The 24,502-nt window shown below is 41.6% G+C and overlaps 1 protein-coding gene across 1 annotated transcript in view; it reads right to left on the bottom strand.

Moving 5' to 3' along the window:
• The window catches only part of LOC126278952 (odorant receptor Or2-like), a 60,551-nt gene extending 45,182 nt beyond the window's left edge, over nucleotides 1-15,369 (bottom strand). Inside the window, exon 1 of the mRNA XM_049979231.1 lies at nucleotides 15,043-15,369. Coding sequence (XP_049835188.1) covers nucleotides 15,043-15,369 — 327 coding nt within the window. The remainder of the gene's footprint in view (nucleotides 1-15,042) is intronic.
• Nucleotides 15,370-24,502: the final 9,133 nt, after the last annotated feature.

Below are 24,502 nucleotides of genomic sequence, written 5' to 3'. Positions count from 1 at the left end.
TATTACAAAAAGTACACAATTATTTTTGTTGTAGTAATAATAATTACATTGTTATTTAACATGAGGGACTTATTTTTTATAGTTATTACTGTCCTTAGCGCATTATCATACTCAGCACGAAACTTGTATAACAATGTATAAGACATCGACCATCATAAATAGTCAGTTTTACTAATACGCCACACTACTGTCATAAATCTGGTGCCACGCGCCGCGGAATTTGAATCCCCGCCAGGCGGTATGGGCGCCGAAGGTCCCTAGAGGTCTCTGCACCATCGCGCCGAAAGCTGTGGCGGCGCGCGCCTTCTGGCCCGCATTTAGTGTGAGGGCTCCACAGTGGAACACGTGGTTCCAGCGGCCAATAGCGGTGCCCCCGATAGGGTATTTAAGCGCCTGCCTCTCGCTCAGCCAGCGAGTCTAATCGTTGCGTGAGTCTTGACACATTGCCTCGACAACAGACAGCGTGTTTATTGGTCTTTGTTTTCATTACCAGTGGACGTCTTGGATTCGTTTGGTTGACTCTGTCACTCACTCGCTACTTGCGTGTGGTCGTGGTAAGGTCTCTCTCCAACGTCCATAGTTGTTTCGTGTTCGTCCTTTCCGTTCGTTTGTTTGTTCGCGGGCCGCTCTCCGTTTGGCCCCGCCACGCTTTCTCGGCCACCCCACGACCGTTCCGGTCACGATTACAACAGATTACAACAATAAACAGTGGAGTTACAAATACTACTCACTTCAAATTCAGTTAAACGTTGTATGTGTCAATGCTATTCTCTGATACAGATTTTTAACGAAAGATATGCTCTTACGATATCTGAAACAGGTTTCCAACATCTAGCACGTGAGGAGATGAGAAGCCCACATTTAACATAAGGAGAAATACATGTGCATGGAAAGATTAGCACTCTATCTATTCCTGAAATCAAATTTTACACACAGGCGAGGCTTGCCAGAAGCCCTCATAGTCACTCGCTGTTCTGAAGCTGCTTCCAGTAAAACAACTTCGCCATCTTTCCAGAAATTTGATGGAAGGCTAATGTTAGCTGCCTACATTCTGGTAATTTTTGCATCTCTGCTGTGACAAATATGAGTAAAATCTACGAAATATTTATCCTTCACAAGATTCACAACAAGCATTTGGAAAACTGCGCAGCTTTTTCAACCCATAGATTGTTTTTTTTTTTTTTTCAAACTGTTCAACTATCCACCATAGTACAATGTTCTAAATGGCACAACTTGCATAAACTATACTAATAGATTTACTTATTCCTATTCAAGAATTCATCTATAGTTAGAAGGAGTAGCCAAGGAGATATGATTTCAGTTTACTTTTGAAGCTGTTTCTGCTGTCTGTTAGACATTTTATTCCATCTTATAATCTGCCAAAAAATTATGTAGCAGCATATTTTACCCCTTTCTCTCCCAAAGATAGGTTGATTAAAGAATAGTGTAAGTCTTTCTTTTTTCTGGTGTTATAATCATTATTGTCACTGTTATTTTTAAATTGATCCATATAGTTGAGAACAAATTTGATTAGTGAGTAAATGTACTCTGAGGCTGTTGTAAGGATTCCCAATCTTTTAAAATGATGCCTAAAAGACGTGCGACTATGAACCCCACATATTATTATAACCACTTTCTTTTGAGTATTGGATATTTTTTGTAAAAGTGTTGAGCTACACCAAAATATTATTCCGTATAACATCAGGGAGTGAAAGTATGCAAAATGTGTGTTAGCTTACTAACTTCTAAATCCTCAAAATTGGCAGTTATTCTGATTGCGAAAGTTGCTAAACCTAGTCGCTTTAGGAGATCCAAAATATGAATTTTCCAATTAAGATTCTCCTCTACATGTACACCCAAAACCTTCGTGTGCTCTACTGACTTTTGTTGATGTGTTATATTTATAGTTAGTAATATTTGTGTAGATTAATAAAGTGGGAACCTCGACTGTTTATAACAGCAATTTAGTATGTCACGTAAATTGACTACGTGTAATGGGGGACACAATATATATTTTCATTTCATTTTTATGCTGTGTATTATTATGCATATAGGCTACGATAAATCTTAAAAATAAGTCATCATTATTTTGACAACAACCAGTCAGTTTGAAAGATTTTTGTAATAGCCGTTAAAAAAGTGTGATGCTTGTAGAAGGTAATAAAACGAGAATTTTTTCTCATAGTAAAATGTGCATTTTTCTTATAATGCCCTTATAAAAAGTGCTGTCATTTTGGTGTTGAGAGTAATGGAACTACTCTGTTTTGTAGTATTAACTCTTCCAGTTACTTTACTCACTGTGTGAAATAAAAATACATCTTCATTAATATAATGAAAAATAAGCAACAAGTTGTATAAAAGAAATTTAATTTGTTTCAGGCACTTAGTGCCTTACTTCACAAGCGCCCAAAACCGGTAAAGACAGTGAATTTCTTTTATGCAACTGGTTGCTTATTATTTAATTATATATGTCAACAGTTGCTGAAGATGAACAGATTACTAATCTTTATCAATGAACGCAGGTATTCTCAAGTCTTAAGCCAGGACACATTAATAACAACATTGATAACAAAAAGAGTAGTGGGGGAACATTTCACTTGTAATGGTAATGCAGGGCATTTTAGCAATACGCTATATTGGCAATTAAACATATATTGTTACTTAAAGGAAATATCTTAATTTTATTACTCATATACACTACTGGCCATTAAAGTTCCTCTTTCTTAACTGATATAATCTACACATTCCCTTTGCGGATCATCTTCAGTTTCTATAAAACTTTTTACGTTTTCTTCATATAATAGAATACTAAGATATTTATTTCTATTCATCTATATATCTAGATTTACACTACTGACCATTAAATTTGCTACACCACGAAGATGACGTGCTACAGACGCGAAATTTAACCGACAAGACGAAGATGCTCTGATATGCAAATGATTAGCTTCTCTGAGCATTCAAACAAGGTTGGAGCCGGTGGCGACACCTACAACGTGCTGACATGGGGAAAGTGTAAAACTGATTTCTCATACACAAGCAGCAGCTGACCGGCGTTGCCTGGTGAAACGTTGTTGTGATGCCTCGTGCAAAGAGGAGAAATGCGTACCATCACGTTTCCGAGTTTGATAAAGGTTGGATAGTAGCCTGTCGCGATTGCGGTTTATCGTATTGAGACTTTGCTGCTCGCGTTGGTAGAGATCCAATGACTATTAGCAGAATATGGAATCGGTGGGTTCAGGAGGGTAATGCGGAACGCCGTCCTGGATCTCAACGGCCTCGCATCACTAGCAGTCGAGATGACAGGCATCTTATCCGCATGGTTGTAACGGATCGTGCAGCCACGTCTCGATCCCTGAGTCAACAGATGGGGACGTTTGCAAGACAACAACCATCTGCACGAACAGTTCGACGACGTTTGCAGCAGCATGAACTATCATCTCGGAGACCATGGCTGCGGTTAACCTTGAAGATGCATCACAGACAAGAGCGTTTGCGGTGGTGTACTCAACGACAAACGTGTGTGCATGAATGGTAAAACGTCATTTTTCCGGATGAATCTAGGGTTTGTATACAGCATCATGATGGTCGCATCCGTGTTTGGCGACATCCTGAAGAAACGCACATTGGAAGCGTGTATTCATCATCGCCATACTGGCGTATCACCCGGCATGATGGTGTGGGGTGCTTTCGGTTACACGTCTCGGTCACCTCTTGTTCGCATTGACGGCACTGTTTACAGTGGACATTATATATAAATAGATTTCCGGAAAGCTTTTGACACCATTCCTCACAAGCGACTTCTAATCAAGCTGCGGAGCTATGGGGTATCGTCTCAGTTGTGCGACTGGATTCGTGATTTCCTGTCAGGAAGGTCGCAGTTCGTAGTAATAGACGGCGAATCATCGAGTAAAACTGAAATGATATCAGGTGTTCCCCAGGGAAGCGTCCTGGGACCTCTACTGTTCCTGATCTATATAAATGACCTGGGTGACAATCTGAGCAGTTCTCTTAGACTGTTCGCAGATGATGCTGTAATTTACCGTCTAGTAAGGTCATCCGAAGACCAGTATCAGTTGCAAAGCGATTTAGAAAAGATTGCTGTATGGTGTGTCAGGTGGCAGTTGACGCTAAATAACGAAAAGTGTGAGATGATCCACATGAGTTCCAAAAGAATTCCGTTGGAATTCGATTACTCGATAAATAGTACAATTCTCATGGCTGTCAATTCAACTAAGTACCTGGGTGTTAAAATTACGAACAACTTCAGTTGGAAGGACCACATAGATAATATTGTCGGGAAGGCGAGCCAAAGGTTGCGTTTCATTGGCAGGACACTTAGAAGATGCAACAAGTCCACTAAAGAGACAGCTTACACTACACTCGTTCGTCCTCTGTTAGAATATTGCTGCGCAGTGTGGGATCCCTACCACTTGGCATTGACGGAGGACATCGAAAGGGTGCAAAAAAGGGCAGCTCGTTTTGTATTATCATGTTATAGGGGAGAGAGTGTGGCAGATATGATACACGAGTTGGGATGGAAGTCATTACAGCATAGACGTTTTTTGTCGCGGCGAGACCTTTTTACGAAATTTCAGTCACCAACTTTCTCTTCCGAATGCGAAAATATTTTGTCGAGCCCAACCTACATAGGTAGGAATGACCATCAAAATAAAATAAGAGAAATCAGAGCTCGAACAGAAAGGTTTAGGTGTTCGTTTTTCCCGCTCGCTGTTCGGGAGTGGAATAGTAGAGAGATAGAATGATTGTGGTTCGATGAACCCTCTGCCAAGCACTTAAATGTGAATTGCTTCAGATGTGTTACGACCCGTGGCTCTACCCTTCATTCGATCCCTGCGATACCCTACATTTCAGCAGGATAATGCACGACCGCATGTTTCAGGTCCTGTACGGGCCTTTCTGGATACAGAAAATGTTCAGCTACTGCCCTGGGCAGCACACTCTCCAGATCTCTCACAAACTGATAAAGTTTGGTCAATGGTGGCCCAGCAACTGGCTCGTCACAATACGCCAATCACTACTCTTGATGAACTGTGGTATCGTGTTGAAGCTGCATAGGCAGCTGTACCTGTACACGCGATCCAAGCTCTGTTTTGACTCAATGCCCAGGCGTATCAAGGCAGTTATTACGGCCAGAGGTGGTTGTTCTGGGTACTGATTCCTCAGGATCTACGCCCCCAAAATTGCTTGAAAATGTAATCACATGTCAGTTCTAGTATAGTATATTTGTGCAAATGAATACCCGTTTATCATCTGCATTTCTTCTTGGTGTAGCAATCTTAATGGACAGTAGTGTGTGTTTGCAAACATAGTAACAAGCGCTTATTGTTCTTTCCTCACAACTATTTGCTGTATACTTCATGTTTAAGTTCATGAACATGAAATTTATGTCGCATTATATTTTCAACCATATTTTTATATTAATTTTCTTTTACACTACTTGATAATTGATATATTCGTATTATGGCGAAATACAGAGAGTTGCAACACTTTACTTTTTAAACATACATTATGTTTATTATCATGATCCAGCGCTGTACCGCCAATGACTGTTGCTACAGAGTCTGCAACGTGACCAATGCTACTTGCTGGAGTTGACATTTATGCTTGAGGGCCATACTCTGTGGTGATCTGACTGTCAACATATTGCGAATTACGACACAAGTGCCTCAGTTTCAGTCTAAGAGCAGAAGATTTTTATGTGGTAGCTCATTCTCTAGTGCAGTTGCTCCTGGAAGTGGATAGTCTTTAGTTGTTCTAACACAGATGCATTTTGATTTACAATTGGTCAAATAACACTAACTGAGCAGAGACATTGCTTTGAAAGCTATGCAAACTGGTGGATTTACACACGTATACAATCTCTCTTTATGCCATTTCCTGTCTACCAGTAATAATTATCGACATCAGATACATTGGTGAGGAGGTTTACCAAGTTGAAATCAGCCATTACAGGGTACTTATGTTGGAGCTAACTCAGGCTTCTCAGTCAAGGAAGAAGTGATGGGATGCAGAAGTTCAGTTGCATATTGCAATTATCGATTTCAGACTTCTTTACATAAGACTAAATAACATTGTAGCTTACTGAGATGTGCTTTGCTGTAATTTCAGTGTAATGTAAGGTACTGAAATATTGCTGAAACATGGGGTATTTGTTAGAAAATTATGTGTTTGTAAGGTCAGCTAACGAACAGAATTTCACACATCACTTATTACATGGGGAATGGAGTTGTAGTGCTTGGGAACGTCACTAAGTGAAGGTCGCTGTAGGTCCTGAGCTGGAGATGTGTGGGATACAACAGAACTGCTCTTTGGTAATGCACCTCATCTCCATTAGCAATGGCCGTTGGCTCAGGCTAATGGTGGTAGTGACGGCAGTCAGTGATGCGTCCACATAAGTTACAGAACAGAAAGGGTGAGGAACTGATAGAGATATGGTGTACAGGGAGCGTGAGGCGATGTGAGCACCATTGTATGGATGTCATTCGCCTACCAATCGAAGGCTGGATAGCATACATGAGCAGCTGTTTCCTTCGTAACGAGATGGACATAGCAGCGGGAAGTTGAGTCCCACAGTGCTCAGAGCCATTTGAACCATAGGAGGGTTCTGAAAATGGCCTTGTGACCTCTGCAGTACTACACAAAGTATTCTGTGCACTATAGGAATGATGGTTTCTTGAAATAAGCAGTTCCTAAATAAAAACACCAAGCATAAGGTGTACACATTTCTTTGAAACATATCTCTGGGGCCTTTAAGAGGATGGATATGTTGCATGAACCATCCTAATGCTCTATCTTTTTATGCAGTAATGTCTTACGTTCAACAACACCAAACTTTCCTTCTTTCTTACCCCAATAAGTGTATCATACAATAAGTGGGACAATTTCAAGCACATCTGAGGACTCTTAAAAGGTGTTATATGTTATGTTAATGCCTCTACTGCTCTATGTTTGCTGATGGAGTGTAATTGCTAAGTGCAGTAAGTGAAGCGCACCACAGTGTAAATGTATTTAGGTGGTCTTGTAGACACTTTTTAATTGTCCTGTTACTTCCTGAATGCTTGCAGTAATGGTCAAAATGAAGCACAACTGATTTTCATTTAGAGAGCTTCTAAATTATCCCTGTAATGCGCCCTCACAATTGTATTGTGTACTTATACATCAGACCACATTGTACAAGTATTTAGGTGGTCTTGTAGAAACTTTTTAACTGTCCTGTTGCTTCCTGAATGCTTGCAGTAATGGTCAAAATGAAGCACAACTGATTTTCATTTAGAGAGCTTCTAAATTATCCCTCTAATGCGCCCTCACAATTGTATTGTGTATTTATACATCAGACCACATTGTACAAGTATTTAGGTGGTCTTGTAGAAACTTTTCAATTGTCCTGTTACTTCCTGAATGCTTGCAGTAATGGTTAAAATGAAGCACAACTGATTTTCATTTAGAGAGCTTCTAAATTATCCCTCTAATGCGCCCTCACAATTGTATTGTGTACTTACACATCAGACACAAGACCTGTTATCTTCTTGGAGAGAAGAGGGTGGAGCAGTGACATCAGATAGGTCAGACTATTTCGACCAGTCGCCGTCTTTGTCACTGTATTCGATTGTGGCATCACACTCATATAGGCAGACATCTTTTGGCCAGCTATGTCCTTTTCATACGACATGACGATTATATCGCCTTAAGTGCTATCACTAAAAATGTTATTTTGTCGCAGTGATTGGTTGCAAACAGTTTGTGTGGCGATGGCCAGTATTAAGCGCCGTCACGACGTAACCTATAAAATCCTTGGATGGATGCTGCATTTGGAATGTAAGTCAGAGTGGGTTACATGATGCCCTCTGTCGGCCAGATCAGTGGAGATGACCCGACGTAGAAGTTATTTCGGTATGTTGCTTGGGAACTTTCTTGTACCTGGATCTGAATGATTATGAGGAAGCCTGTGTTCACTGTGGTGTTGCGTAACGTTTCCTGTCAGCCAGTTAAAAAAGACTGAAAACGAAAATGATTGGTGGATATACCAAACCGGTGGCAGCCACTGATCGGCGGTTGTTGATTTATGGTCGTACTTCCTGGGAATTATGATGAGCATTCAATTGCAATCCCAATCTTTGCATATTTTGCTTGAAAAGGCTATTCCGACATACAGGTTATCCAAAGTCAACTGTAAAGCAGTTTTGGTGAACCGTTCGTCTCATTCAAGACAAATGGTTCAAATGGCTCTGAGCACTATGGAACTTAACATCTGAGGTCATCAGTCCCCTAGAACTTAGAACTACTTAAACCTACATCTATGCCCGAGGCACGATTCGAACCTGCGACCGAAGCGGTTCCAGACTGAAGAGCCTAGAGCCGCTCGGCCACGTCGGCCGGCATTCAAGACATTTTACTCTGTATTTCTTATTACATAGAACTGGCGGTGTGGAAGATTCTTTCTTGGGTTTAACAGTAGTAACTGCTGTTATCTCAATTCAACAGTACTTAAAGTGATTTCAGAACAGAGTTTACTTTTTTCAAATCTTTACACCTGTCTTTTGATGCTCTAATTTTTTCTACACACGGTAACAATAATTTATATGTTACAAGATAGCTTGTGCACGCATTTTGTTTACATGGTGAGTATTACTAAATGGATCTTTAGTAAATGAATTGGATAATCCTAAAGTGGTTTCTTTCTCTGTAGGTTTCTAAAGCTTAAATTTGGTAAGTATTTTTAAATGCCATATTGCTGATCTTACTAACCTTATGTATTAAGATTTGGATTCAGTATCAAGGTTTCTGAAATTGTTCACAAGATTCATTTCTTAAAATTTTTTCTTAAATGTTGTATTAGAGGTTTTGTAAATTCTACCTCCAGTAGTCTTGAGTCCAAGGAAAAAGTCACCAGTACATTAAATTATTATGGTAGTTGCTCACATGTTTTAGATCATTGTGATGGCAACAGAATGGTTATAAATCAGGCTACCAAGCAGGCATGGCACATATCGCCAAACAACAGGACAATACCCCATTGAATTTCTCACTATTTATACCTCACCCCAAATGGCCTATGAAAGCAGGATAGGGATTTGGGGCCAAGGAAATTTGAGGGCGACGGGTGACCTTGACCTTGAGCTGGGCAGAGATCAGGGAAAACTGTGGAGTGACCACATCCAGCATGTTACTAAGCGGTTGTAATATTGCTGGTACTGCAGAATGAACTAAGTGCTACAAGACATTTCAAAGAACGCCTTAAAGCCAAGCTGCTTTCAATAACATCAAAATCTTTCTGAGAGCGTGCAAGTGTGCTGAAACTGGTAACGCCTGGTAACGATCTTCGCTCCAATGTAAGCTGTCAAAATTTTCGAGAGACGTACTAAAGATGCCTCCTTCGATACATACAAACGAGATCAACTGATCATTATGGGGCAGTTTATATTCAGAAAAAATGTCTTGATAACCATCATGTTCAAAGGCTTGTCAAAGAAGCAATGGTAGCGAATACTTTTAAATACTGCAGGATTTCATGGATGTATCACATGCATTTGACTCTGTGTGGCATAAGGGTCTTTTGAATAAAATCTTTGTGCACGGGATTCCTGCGCATCTCCTGAAAGCCTGTTTGGAAGGCGAAGCATTAAATATCAGGTTCGACTGTTCTCAGAGGACCGGATCGTTGTAGGAGTCCTGCAAGGTTCAGTACTTGGTCTTCAGCTGAACACTTTATTTGCAACGGACGTACTTTTTGTCCATTAGTGAAGCTCATTCTATACACTAATAAAAGAGTGTGCAACTTGTGAACAATAGACCCTGGACTACCTCCAAGAACCTGCGTCATGAGTGGCGAAATAGGAATTGACCTCACAGAAAGAAAGAACTAATCTCTCACTGTTGTTAGACGCCCTCTTCCTGTGGACATGAGCCAAAGAGACATTTGGGACAAAAGGCAAGCACGGTCAAGTACCTGGGCGTCACTCTTGGTGGACGTATAATTTCGTGTCATTATGTCGAAGAATTGTGCCAGCTATATCAATTTCCACACTACCTCAGCAGCTTGGAGCTGTTCAGAACAAGCCGTTTTGGAGTACGTAGTTCTTTGGGAAGGACAGCCAATACTCGAATTGTCTGCTTACTGCGGGTGCTAAATAGAGCTCTCAAATTCGATTTCCACCTATCTTACAATTTATCAACTGCCATCGAATAGTCGTGTTACGTTATCTCCAGGAGAGGTTTAGTAGATAAACCAGTGACTGCTGCAAAAGTGTACGACTTCACAGCAGTGACACATCTGCAAGCAAGATGTCTGGTCATAGTGCCACAACGCCACCAGATGGTCTCATCTTCTGGTGAGTAACACTGAGGACACCAAAGGAGAATCGATAACAGAATTCGATACCAAACAGCTGAAGAAGCGGGCCAAAGAGCTGTGCGTTCAGAAAAGATGGGGCGGAGTTTCCGTTCAGAAATTCGAGAGACAGTACGGCAGGAAGATGTTGGTGACTGGGGTTGAAACGTGGAGCCCATTAAATATGGCACTGGATAGGACAAAGAACATAATGTACCGATTCACTGCAAATTCTCAGGATAAAAGGTATCCACTTAAGCCACACCTAACACGTAGTCTGTGGTAACAAAAAGGAGATTGACATGATTCAACAGTGCAGTTGCTCATAATATTTTACGTCCTGCATGGTGGAGAGTATCTTGGACCACTAAGCATTCATTTCATGTGCCATTCGAAAGTGAGGTGTGGAAAAACAGCTATCTGTCTGATTTCTCCTACCTTGTCTTTTCAGCCCTTATGGGAGGTGTGTGTTGGAGGAAATAAGATATCTCTGCAGTCTCTCTCAGATTCGTGTTCTCTGCATTTTCCCAAGAGTGTCTCGCGAAAAGAAAGACATCTTCTCTCCAGAAATTACCATTTAAGTTCAAAGGGCACTTCCACAATACTCGTGTTTTGATCGAAACTACCTGTAACTAATCTAGCAACACGCCTCCGAATTACTTCAGTGTCTCAGTTTAATCTGACCAGGCCATCGTATGTGTTTCTTTAATGACATTTTCACGTCAATAGCTATTCAGGAAAGGGAGCTCTGCTTCTATTGCTTTTTTTAAAAGCTGAGGCATCTTGCCAAGGCATTTATCTGCTTGTAATTACTTTATAATGCTGACTTTATTTATATTTTATCCCGACCGGTTTTGCGGATAAACTATGTTCACTGGCCTGTATGAGATACAAACAAAAATCATTTTAAAATGCAGAAACGAAATGATATACAATATCAAGAGATTGTCTCCAATGTAACAGCAGAAAAACTATTTACGTCGAAAAATTAATCTGCTATAAACATGACATATGAAAACTAAAAGTATCGGTCATTTCGAACATTACAGCTATGACATATGTGTGAAGAGTAACTAACGGAAGAGAGTCAAGACGAGACATGCAATAGCATTACAGGGACTGAAAGAGCAGTAAAAAGTTCAAAAGTCAAGGACTAGGGCGATATAATATTCGTAGCCAAGATAATGATAACTCTAATCATACATGTCGTAACAAAACTATATTCCAACTGAACATTTTCAAGCAGACTAAGTAATAAAATTTGAAATTACACTACCAATGGGTGTTCTTATATGCTAAATTAATCTACAATAAATACTAAAGAGTAACACATTTACAATAAAATATAAAATAGTTTTGAAAATGGTTAAATACAATACTGGGAATATTCAGTTCATACTAACACACATAACTAAAAGGTATTAACTCAATTTAAGGAAACCATACCGTCCAGTAACAGTAGCTATTAAATCCAGTATGTGAAACATCTTCAGCAAAGATTATCACAACGTATCTGGTCATTATTCATAGGGTATGTAGCTGTAACTCAAAACAATTGTCATGAAGATCTCTCCATTGTCAAAAGTTTCTGATCAAGCCCCCATTTGGATCTCCGGGAGGGAAATTTCAAGAGTGAGGTGACAATGAAAAGAAGGTTTAAAGTCCTACGGAAGCTAGAAAATCTACATAGAGAAGTGCAGAGGCTCAATGTAGATATAGCGGAGGTCATTAATGTAAAAGGATGAGAAGAAAAGGATTTCACATCAGACGAGTATAGGGCAATGCTCATGATGGTGTCTTAGTAAACCTAGTAGTAGATATCGTAGAAAGTGGTACAGCAGGATAGGATTCGTTATAAATAGGTAGGCAGGACGGACAGTGAGTTTCTGCGAACAGTACAGTGATAAGGTTGTTCTTACCAGAAATCACAGCAAACGAAAGCCAACAACGATAGTTCATGTATACATGCCGATATCGCAACCGAAATATGAAGATATGGAGAAAGTATATATTGAAGGAGGAATTCAGTACGTAAAGGGAGATGAAAAAGTAATAGCCCGGGGAGACTGGAAAGCAGTTGTAGGATAGAGAGAGAGTAGAAGAAAGAGCTACAGAAGAAAATGGGCTTGGTAGTAGGAATGAGGGAAGAGAAAGATTGAGTTTCGCTACTAAATTAATTTCAGCTAGTAGCATCGAATACCCTGTTCGATAGGTACAAGGTGCGGAAGTATACTAGGAAAAGACCTCGAGATGCGAGAAGATTTCAGTTAGATTACATCATGGTAAGGCTGAGAACCCGAAATCGGACACTGTACTGTATGGCCTACCCATGAGGAGATATGGACTCAGAACACAATTTAGTGAAGATGAAGAGTGGGCTGAAGTTTAAGAGACTAGTCAGGAAGCATAAATGCGGAAGGAAGTGGAATACAGAAGTACTGAGGAATGACACTCTTGAAGTTCTCTAATGCTGTAATTACTGCGGTAATGAATAGCTCAGGAGGCAATTCATTTGAACAGCAATGGCAATCACTGAAGCTGGAAAGAAAACCAAAGGTACAAGAAAGGTAACTGTGAAGACTCTATGGATAACATAAGAAATACTTCAGCTGATTGACAGGAGGAGGAACTATAAAAATGTTAAGCGAAATTCAGGAACACAGAACTACCAGCCATCAGGAACTAAATATGCAGGAAGTGCATGGAAGCTAAGCAGAAATGGCTGCTTGAAAAATGTGAAGAAATCTAAAAAGAAATGATTGTGGGAAGGACTGACTCAGCATTCACAAAAGTCAAAACAAAGTTCGGTGAAATTAAAAGAAAGGGTGATAACATTAAGAGAGAAATGTAAAATGGAATTCCACTGTAAAATTTAGATGTGGGCGTGGATACGTAGAACAATAACACCGAAGGTCTCTGTGAGAGGGAATACTTGTCTGACTACGTGATACAAGAAGAAACAGTAGTCGACAGTAGTCGAAGAGGTAGTGGATGCAGTATTAGAATCGGAATTTGAAAGAGCTGTGAACGTTTTAAGAGCAAATAAGGCAGAAGGGATAAATAACATTCCATTCCATTTCTAGTCACTGGGGGAGTGGCCGACAAGAGTAATATACAGAAGAACGAAGAAGAAAATTGAGGATGTGTTAGACGATAGTCAATTTGGCTTTATGAAAGGTAAAAGCAACAGAGTCGCAGTTCTCAGGTTGTGGTTGATGATGGAAGCTAGACAGAAGACAAATGAAGGCACATTAGTAGGATTTGTCGAGCTGTAGACAGAGTTCGACATTGTAATATGGTGCAAGATATTCGAAAATTAGTGCTTTGCTTTAGCGAAAGACGGGTAATATATAAGATATACAGCAACCGAGAGGAAGCAATAGGACTGGAAAACAGAGAAGAAAGTGTGTAAGGCAGGGTTGTCGTCTTTCGCCCATAATTTTCTTTCTATACATCAATGGGACGATGAGGGAAATAAAAGAAACGTTCAAGAGTGCTATTGAAATTCAAGTTGATAAGATTCGCGGATGACATTGCAGACCTCAGTGGCAGCGAGGGATAATTGCAAGATGTGTTGAATCGAATAAACAGTCTAACGAATACAGAACATGGACAGACTCGAAGAAAGACGAGACTAATGAGAAGTAGCAGAACAGAGAGAAACTTAACGTCAGTATTGGAGACCACGGAGTAGACGAACTTAAGGAACTCTGCTTCTTAGGTAGCAAAATAACCCGTTTGACAGAGCAAAAAGAACATAAGAACCAGGCTAGCACTGGCAAAAAGGGCCTTCCTGGCGAATAGGCTACTAGTTTGAAAGACAGCAAAATAACCCGTGACTGACTGAGCAAAAAGAACGTAAGAACCAGGCTAGCACTGGCAAAAAGGGCCTTCCTGGCGAAGAGGCTACTAGTTTGAAAGACGGGCCTTAATTTGAGAGAGATATTTCTGGGAATATACGTTTGGAGCACAGCAGTTTATGGCAGTGAGACCTGAAGAGAAGTGAATCGTAGTATTTGAGGTGTGATGCTCCACACGACTGTTGAAAATTAGGTGGACTGATAAGGTAAGGAATAAGCATGTTCTCTGCAGGGTCGGCGAAGAAAGGAGCATATGAAAATACTGAGAAGAAGAAGGAAGAGGATGACAGGGAATAACCTCATTGGTACTAGAGAGAGCTGTAATGGACAAACACTGACGGCTGATGACTAAAAAGAAAAAGAGAGGGAGAAAGAGAAGCCCGAATAGGAATTCTGCTTACACATTCCTATCTGAGATGCAAAGTTAACGTAAGGGCCAAAACAAGATCACGTTGAGACTCAAATTTACAGTGTTTAGTGACAGATGTAGCACTTAACAATCTCTCTATAAAGAAAATTTTGATACCACGCACTAGCCAGAACTGGAGAATAAGAAATACAGAATAGTTTACAAAACGTCCAATAACAATAATGCATATTGGTGACAAAATCACACCATATATAGTAATGGATGGCTATGGAACATATTTTATATGACATTTACTGGAATTAAAGGGGTATTCTAGCTTGCTGAATCTCATTCTCATTCAGTGATATGTCGAGGATTAGCTAAATATCTCCTTTGTCTTCAAAATAGACTTAAGCCCTGTAACACTGAAAAATTGGTTCATAAATTTAAGATATACCAACAAACGGATTCTCAGAACTAACCTGTCGAGCAAGCCTGTGGAAATCCCGCTCGTGCTTGGCGATGTGTCCCAGTCGGGCAATCCAAGTTATATATGTGTCTAAAAGGCACAGTGCGAGGGTGAGATAATCGAAGTCGTCGAAGCCCATTTGCCACATCAGCACCACGTGTACAGAACACGAATAAACTAAGATCATCACACAGACAATATATCTCAGGTAGAAGATGCGAGCGGACCAAGCGCGGGTCCGTGGGTGCCGCAACGTAGCAGACCAGTGCAGAAACCACAGCAAATAGTCCAGGTTAGCTGCGTCTTCGGCTGCCGATGCCGCGGAAGCAAGTGGCTCCATGCTGCAGTACTGCGCTGTTGACAGAAGAGGCGGCGAATCTCTCTCAAATCAGTCACAAATTACAGGATGGTTCAAATGGTTCAAATGGCTCTAAGCACTATGGAACTTAGAACTACTTAAACCTAACTAACCTAAGGACATCACACATATCCTTGGCCGAGGCAGGATTCGAAACTGCGACCGCACCAGCCGTGTCGTTCCCGACTGAAGGACCTAGAACCGCTCGGCCACCACGGCCGGCTTACAGTACGGTTTGAGAAAGCTATATCAGTGGGAAAGGGAACATATGGTGTATCAGGTAAAGGATAGCTAACTTATTATAGTTACACATTCAAGTGACAATAAACACCACGTATTGCTGTGAGCCATCAAAGAATCAGTTGCGTTTGGATAAGGTTAAACCTAACACGACTGGTCGAGTGTTCGTGCTGTCAAACGTTTCATGTCATGTAATTGTAATAATGATGGTGGTATGTGAAAGGTGAATTATATTATCATATCATACAATGAAGGCATATACTGCCGGCCGTGACATCAGTTACAATTTCTGAACTAAGACTCAGTGGTCGATACATAATACAACAAAGTATTTTCTGGTATTTCGTCAGCGACTGTGGTAGACTCCTTCGGATGTGTAACGGTAACAGATGTTGTCATACGCAGATTCATTCGCAGTCGTAGTGGAAATGGAACCAAATAGTTTCAAGTATGGAATAACGGTTTTCGGTGTGGATGTATTAACAAAAGGCCTTCCCAGGATGCTGCGACAAACTTCGAGAGGTGGTCGTGGACGTCTTGAGGAACGAATCGAGGGTAAGAACCCATGTCCGAAAGTGTCATTCAACGACTTTACAGGGTTATAGGCGCTGGTGACAACGGCTAGGCCACACCTTCGGCAGAAAACGTGACTCTGGACGCTGACAAAACATTGAGGGAACGTCTCGCAACGATGTCTGTTATTCAGTGATTGCGACTGATTATCAAGTTTGCAATGGAGAAATGGGGCTTGTTGCTGCTTAGAAAAATCTACTCTTTTCTGAATGCGAAGCTCCGATCCTTGGTGAATGGCGGTTTCAGACACAGGTTTGTTTCCTGAGTTTATTTTCCTCCTGTTTACAGAAAAATATTGGAAATATTCGCGAGTGAATGCTACAATCGCCAACGGAGAACATTATTGATCGTGACTGTGAGTGGAGATCATCGAATAACAAACGGCACTGGGAGACGATCCGCATGTGGTCCGTCAGTGTACGAAGTCACATTTGCTGTCAAAGGGGAGGCCAAGTGGCAGGCGCCAGCGCTTATGTCTTCGTCGCTCTGAGGAGTCATTCGATGACATTTCCTGACATGGGTTCATATCCTCTTTTAGTTCTTCAAGACACTCTCTGCAACCCCTCGAAGTTTTATAATTGAAAACTGTGAAGGTCTACATATGTACAACGCACTAAGGTGACAAAAATCATGGCACACATCCTGATATCCTGTCGCACCTTCTTTCTGCCCGTCGTAGTGTAACATGTTGACATGGCATGGACTGAAGCTATTTTAGAAGTAAACTGCAGAAATATTTCGCGATGCTGCCTCTATAACCTTATATAATTGTGAAAGCGATGCCAGTGCAGGATTTTGTGCACGAACTGTCTTCTCGATTACGTCCCATAAATGTTCGTTGGGAATCATTTTGGGCGATCTGTGTAACCAGTTCGTTCACTTGAACTGAGTTGAATATTCTGACATGACCCCAAATCATCCATAAAAATTCCTTCGTCATCTGGGAACGTGAAGTCCATGAACGGCTGCAAATAGTCTCCAAGTAGCTGAACATAAACATTTCCACTCACTGATCGCTTCAGGTGGATCAGAGGACTCAGACCATTCCATGCAAACATAGCCTACCCCACTTTGGAGCTTGCACAGCGCGTAGTTGACAACCTGGATCTGAGGCTTCATGGGGTCTGCACCACACTCGAACCTAACCACCAGCTGTTACCAACTGAAATCTGGATCATCTGACCAGGAGACGGTTCTCCCATCGTCTAGGGTCCACTCGATACTGTCACACGGTCACAATGTCTTGCTACCAGCAAAGATACTCACGTCGGTCTTCTGCTGACGTGGCCCAAAATCGCCATATTTCAGTATGGCTGTGGTGGTAAGTTTCTATGGGACTGAAGTGCTGAGGTCATCGGTTCCTAAGCTTATACACTATTTAATCTAATTTAAACTAACTTGCACGAAGGGCAACACACCCACCCATGTCCGAACCACCGATGGGCGGGGGTGGGGGGTGAGGGGGAGTGGGGGGGGGGGGGGGATCCGCGAACCTTGGAAAGGCGCCTGAGACCGCAAGGTTCGAAATTTCGCCGCACTGTCCTACATCATACGTGCCACATCGATTTCTGCAGTTATATGACGTAGTGTGGCTTGTCTTCTCGGAGTGACAACTGTTCTCAAACGTCATTGGTCTCCGTCCTTAAGTGAAGGCCGACGGTCACTGTTTTGAACATGGTATTTTTCGACACACTCATAACTCTGTGTATCGCGGAATACTGAATTTCCTAACTATTTCCGGAATGGAATGACCCAAGGCTCTAGCTCCACCTACCATTGTGCGTTCAGAGTTTGTTAATTCCCGTAGTGCGGCCACAACCACGTTGGAAACTTTTGCAGATGCATCACGGGAGCACAATGACAGTTCCGTTAATGCACTGCTCTTTTGAAACCTTGTTTACTCGAAAATTACCACAACCTGTATATGTGGATATCGCTATCTCATGACTTCTGTCATCGCAGTGTATAGGTCGTGTTCCAGTGTTTTCAATGCTATCAGCAAGTGGCGTTTTTCAGCCACCTTTGATTACGTGGTACCTCCAGGCTTCTAATTCAGATTCTTGGGGAAGATGCCGTTTTTTTCATAATAGGATTACAATTATAGCAGAAAAATTATCAAATACGTCTGAAAGTCTCAGAGAGGCGAAGGAATTCTCCTCTAGGTTCACCACAGCACTGGAGGGCAACAGACTGCAACTGGGTCGGTGCTGCAGCTCTCGCTTCTACGTTGGTGTGGGTGTCCTGTCGCCGGGTGCCATCGCTCGCAGGATCAGGTCCCACGTACGGAACTTGTCATGTCCTGCTAGTGGTAATCAGAGAAATCCTTGCTGAGCAGGCTCCTGGCGTCAGAATTCCTGGCCTTAGATGATACGAGCAGCTTTTTGGACCACCCGCTGGACACCGCAGTGCACCACTAACATTCCACGTTGCACGCCGAAAGTGGAGCGGGCACCGTGCTTCAAATGTAGCAGCATAAAGAAATACTTAAACTTTTCATGTCGTTTACCTGAGCTGTCAACAAGCTGCACCCTCGACTCGATTATGTGGCCTCCACAAAACTGCTCTTCACCCCAGACCATAACAGCCCTAACAGTATTTTTTATTCATTTTTTCAGTTCTTTTTTCTTTTATTCATGAGTCTGATAACTCTTTTGGTTGGGCCAGCCACAAATTCGTCTCCCGTGCCTCCTATTTCATCTGAGAGTAGCGCTTCCACACTACATCCTCTATTATCTGGTTAATGTATTCCTGTTTTCCTCTGTCTCTAGTGCCGTGAATGTTATTCCATGATGTTTTAACAGATGCCCTATCATCTTGTCCTTCCTTCTTGTCAGTCTTTTCCATATATTCCTTATTTCGCCGATTCTGTGCACAACCTCCTTATTCCTAACATTATCAGTCTACGTAATTTTCATCATCTGCATGTAACATGCTTCGATTCTCTTGCTTACGATTTTCCCACAGCTCATTTTTCAGCACTGTACTGCCCTCCAAAGGTATATACCCATAAACGTCTTCCTCACATTAAAGTATATGCTTGATACTAGTATACTTCTCTTGGCTACGAATGCCCTCTTTCCCAAAACCAGTCTGCTTTTTATGTCCTCTTTTCTCCGTGCGTCATGACCAAAAGGAGCGTCATCTAACGGATCCTCACTCCATAATGACCCGGTAACGAACTCACAAGTGTAGTGAAGGAAGTCTCTTTAGTAGGTGGGCTGAATTACTTTTTATTTTATTTTACACGTCTAATTTCTTAGGACCAAATAAAGAAGCAAATATTCTGTGTCACGGAACGTGTCAGTACGTGATATTACAACACAAAAGAAATAACGCAATCAACAGTGTGGCATAGGAGTCAGCTTACATTTTAAGGGACTCCTCGACAGAATAGAAGGAGTGACCCATGAGGAAACTCTTCCGTTTCGATTTGAAAGCCCGTGAATTACTGCTAAGATTTTTGAATTCTTGTGGCAGCCTATTGAAATAAATGCAGCAGTATACTGCACACCTTTCTGCACAAGAGTTACGAAAGTGCGATCCAAATGGAGATTGGATCTCTGCCTAGTATTAATTGAGTGAAAGCTGCTAACTCTTAGAGACAATCTGATGTCAACAAGAAACGACAGTAAAGGCGTTTGTTGAGAGGGCAATGTCAAAATACCCAGACCCCTGAACAGGGTTCGACAAGAGGTTCACGAACTTACACCACTTATTGTCCAAATTGCCCGTTTCTGAGCCAAACATATCCTTTGTCAATTGGAAGATTTACCCCAAAATATAATGCCATACGTCATAAGCGAATGAAAATAAGCGAACTAGACTACTTTTCGTGTTGAACTATAACTTACTTCAGATACCGTTCGAATAGTAAAAAAGGCAGCACTAAGTCTTTGAACAATATCCTGAAGGTCGGCTGTCCACGACAGTTTACTATCCATCAGAACACCTAGAAAACTAAACTTTTCGGCTTCAGTAATCATATGCCCATTCTGTGAAATTAAAAGATAGGATTTTGTTGAATTGTATATTAGAAACTGTAAAAACCGAGTCTTACTGTGATTTTGCGATAGTTTATTTTCTACAAACCGTGAACTTATGTCTACAACTGCACTATATGCAACTGTGACAACTTCGCACACAACATCTCTTACTATCAAGCTAGTGTCATTCGCAAAAAGAAATATTTTAGAATCACCTCTAATACTAAAGGGCGTATCATTTATGTAAATAAGGAACAGCAGAGGCCCCAGTATTGGTCACTGGGGCACCATCTATTCAACTGTGCCCCACTCAGACCCACATCAAAGCCGTTCTCAACACTGAACAATGACATTTTGCTGCCTGTTATTGAAGTAAGACGGGAACCAATTGTGAACCTCTCCCAGTATTCCATAATGGTCTAACTTTTGGGGCAATATTTTGTGATCATCACAATCAAACGACTTAGTTAAATCAAAAACATTCCTAGCATTCGAACCTTTTGTTTAATCCATCCGGTACCTCACAGATAACACAGAATATAGTACCTTCAGTAGTAAAACCGCTTCTAATGCCGAACTGTACATTTGACAGTAAATTATGTGAAATAGAATGATTAGTTACCCTTACCTACACAGCCTTTTCAGTAACTTTAGCAAACATTAATGGCACAGAAATAGGTCTAAAATTTTTATGTGGTACAGCGCTAACATCTGAAGCACAGAACCATAATAGTCCGTTAGGTACTGCACCATATCCATGAGAGTCCTTAATATTGAGTGATTTAATTATTGACTGAATCTTCCCCTTTTCAATATCACAGAGAAGTGTTTCAGACATGAGCCTTGTAAATGTGGTTAGACACTGGACTCGCATTCGGAAGGACGACGGTTCAATCCCGCGTCCAGCCATCCTGATTTAGGTTTTCCGTGATTTCCCTAAATCACTCTAGGCAAATGCCGGGATGGTTCCTCTAAAAGGGCACGGCCGACTTCCTTCCCCATCCTTCCCTAATCCTATGAGACCGATGACCACGCTGTCTGGTCTCCATCCCCAAACCAACCAACCAACCAACCTTGTAAATGAATTATTCAATATAGTTATATGATTCCCTGTAGAAACTGGGTTTCTATTTAATTCCGAAGCAATGCTCAGAAAGTGACTGTTAAATACTGGAAGTTAGGGAGGTGGGAGGTAGGTAGTTAGGATGTAACGTACCGGCACAATTAAAGCGGTGAGCGCGGATCGTGAGTCGTGCTTGGTTAGCTCAGTTGACACAACACTTACCTGTGAAAGACAATGGTCCTGTGTTAGAGTCTCGATTCCGCATACAGTTTTAATTTATCAAGAAGTTTGACGTCAGAGACAATTTCGACCAACTTATTGTCTACAGGAAGAAGAGGTGTGGAACTCTAAAGATACGGAAAAGTATCAGTACTGTAGTAGTCACCTCTAGGATGAGGATTTTTAATGGATGTAGAAGCTGAGCAAGTGAGATGGTGATGATACTACCAGTGGATGCTATCAGTTGCAGTGCAGGAGGCCAGCTCAGAAGGTGATGTGGATGGTCGTCATACACACTGAGGCTTCAAAGAAACACTATTACCTGGAATCTTACTTATTTTCCACGATTTTACAGCACAGAATGTTTTTCCAGTTTGGTAGTAGGTGTGCTGATTTGCACACTCAAATGCAACAAGAGCTGTGGACACTGCAGCCTTGCCAACTGCGACAACTGTGCTGGTCAGGGTCTAGCAGCGATGTGGTGCAGGGGGCTTGGACAGGAACATGCGCCTACGCGGGTACAGACAACACATGACGGATGGCACTTACCGATATGGTAAAAGCACGGAACCTAAACGAGCAACACAATGTATGGCCAGGGATGTGGTACCATGAGCAGCCAGGAAGGCGGTACTCGGGTGCCTTGCCCAACAGCTTGCAGATGGTAGTCTATAGGCACTTGGTATGGGCTTGCACCAGGGAAGAACTCGGCTCGTCCACATCTTCTTCAGTCAAGGCAACGACCAGGCAGCACTGAAGCTTGCAGTGACTCACTAAAGCGGGTAGGATCTGGCCTCTGAGGCGAAGTCTTCTGTCGGCAGCAGGCAGCACCTCTCGATTGGCTAGACAAATTACCTTGTAACTAGCGAGATTGTCATTCCATTGGAATCAGAGCTGTAGATGGGATGATCAGACGCTGAGACTCAGGCATTAGAAATGGTATTACTCAGTCGGGATATAACATCAGTGGTGCTGGCAGTATGTCGATTTGGCCTCATATCTGGGGATGTGTCAGCAGACTTGTCCCAGTTAGCATCAGTTCACACTGTCTTCGCATTTTCTGTCCATGCTACCTAGGGTGTCATGGAGTGGCTGATCTTCAAGGTTACATGTTATGGCCCCATAGTGTATGGTTGCCTGAATGACACTTTAGGTCCTATAGTACCGTATTGTTTGCGTTCCTTAATTATAGTTCGAAAAGTGTGGAAATGTATCAGGAGCAGCGCCCTGTGTCCTGCAACATTGCTGCTGTCTTTGCATGAACCAGATACCGCTTTTATGTGCACCCGTTCTGGGTTTTACTTAGATGTGCCTAGGAAAACTGCAGATTACATTGATTAAACTTTGCAATCCCTGACAATATCTCACTAGACTTCATTACATCACTTGGTCCCATTTAAATCTAGGTTTTACCCTCTAAAACAGTCGAGATCTAGCTCATTCTACTTGCTGTAATTTAATTAAAACTGGTACAGTTAGTTTTAATTCCTGCTTCTTAGTAATGGCATGGAGTCATTCCACAGAGACATGGTGCAGAGACAGATCCGGAGGACTGGCAGCCTTACGCCTAGGTGTATATAGGGTATACGAGTTGCGAGAGAAACTCAGGTATGCTCGTAGTAGATGCACTTACAGTGATGATACTCTGACATTTTCCCCAGAAATGTCAAATATGTTCAGACAGCTGTTCGGTATTAATACAACCCGTTTCTGTTGCAGTTTGGTTACCTACCGAGAGCAGAATTTCCGGATTCAATGTGTCCTTAGGTTTTGAGTAGGTAACATCTCAACCGCTTTTCTGAATAGCACAATTTCGGTTTTGATAATTTGATCATGGTCGTACCAGTAACGGTTGCAGGAAATAGACAGGTATCCTGGCTACATCACAAGTTGGCCGTTGATCAAGATACTGTTGTTCTGGAGTTCTGTCCTCTTCATGTCATTATGCCACGGGAGGGAAAAAGAATTTCCATCTGTTCACTCTCTTATTCAAAGACGAATGACAACCAGCAACACAAACTGTCGGGTTAATACTGATACTTAGAATAAGTGCAATGGTTAACAGATGAAAAAGGAAGTGGTACAATATGGAAAATACACAGAAACAATATGAAGTTATAAAGTATTAGTTTTGTGACTGCAGTCTGCATGGGGCCATAAGTGCAGCCTTGGTGTCGGGTTATGCACTCCTGTTACTCTTCCTTGGTTTCTTGCTAAGCTGTGGCAGTGACAACGGATTTTGTGGTAAGGCATCAATTGCACCATCGCTCAAGTCTACTGATATGTACTACGGAAGTTTTAGTAGGTAACGGAAACTTAACATTGAACTGGGGGGGGTGATTTCCGTGACTTCATGCGAACCTCTTTATTCCACCAGGAACTCTATGGTTTACCCTTTGTATGTGTAACAATTGGTAGCCATCACCCACTGGCTGACTTTGAAGTGCAGAAGTCAACTCACATGCTGTCCCATATGTTCTTGTCTTTCCAGAGTTTTCGCATTTGCTCATCTCTTTGCCAACTTCCCTTATACCTTCCTCAGACTTATTTAATGTCTCCAGAACCTAACTCGTGTTTTAGCACATCAATGGGAGATCACATTTTCCTTCAGTAGGCAACTTTATAAGCCTGGAGACCACTCGTAGTATTATCCTTAGAATCGTGTGCACTATTCACAAATTGAATATATGTGGTACAGTCTGTATGTTGGCTGTTAACGTAATAACTCCTAATCTAAATTGTTCAGTGAACACATACTACTCATCCATTTGCTTGTAAATAGTAGAGACTTGTCAGTAACTTGTGAATGTAAATACATGACAAAGGTAAATAGCTTGTACCTTGATCGGTCAATGGTACACCTAAATAACGTGAGCCGATACGTGGTCTACTTTGTACACATGTAAAAAATAGTTGTCTTTACGTTACCAAGGTAAGTGTGTATGAGCATAATCGCAGTTCAATTTTAGTTTATTTAAACAACGATAAAATGAATGTAAATTGTATGAGCTAAGGTATAGCTTAACTAAACGATAAT

This window comes from Schistocerca gregaria, chromosome 6 (genome assembly GCF_023897955.1).
Source record: "Schistocerca gregaria isolate iqSchGreg1 chromosome 6, iqSchGreg1.2, whole genome shotgun sequence".
Classification (NCBI taxonomy): domain Eukaryota; kingdom Metazoa; phylum Arthropoda; class Insecta; order Orthoptera; family Acrididae; genus Schistocerca; species Schistocerca gregaria.
This window is presented reverse-complemented; position numbering and strand designations above follow the sequence as displayed.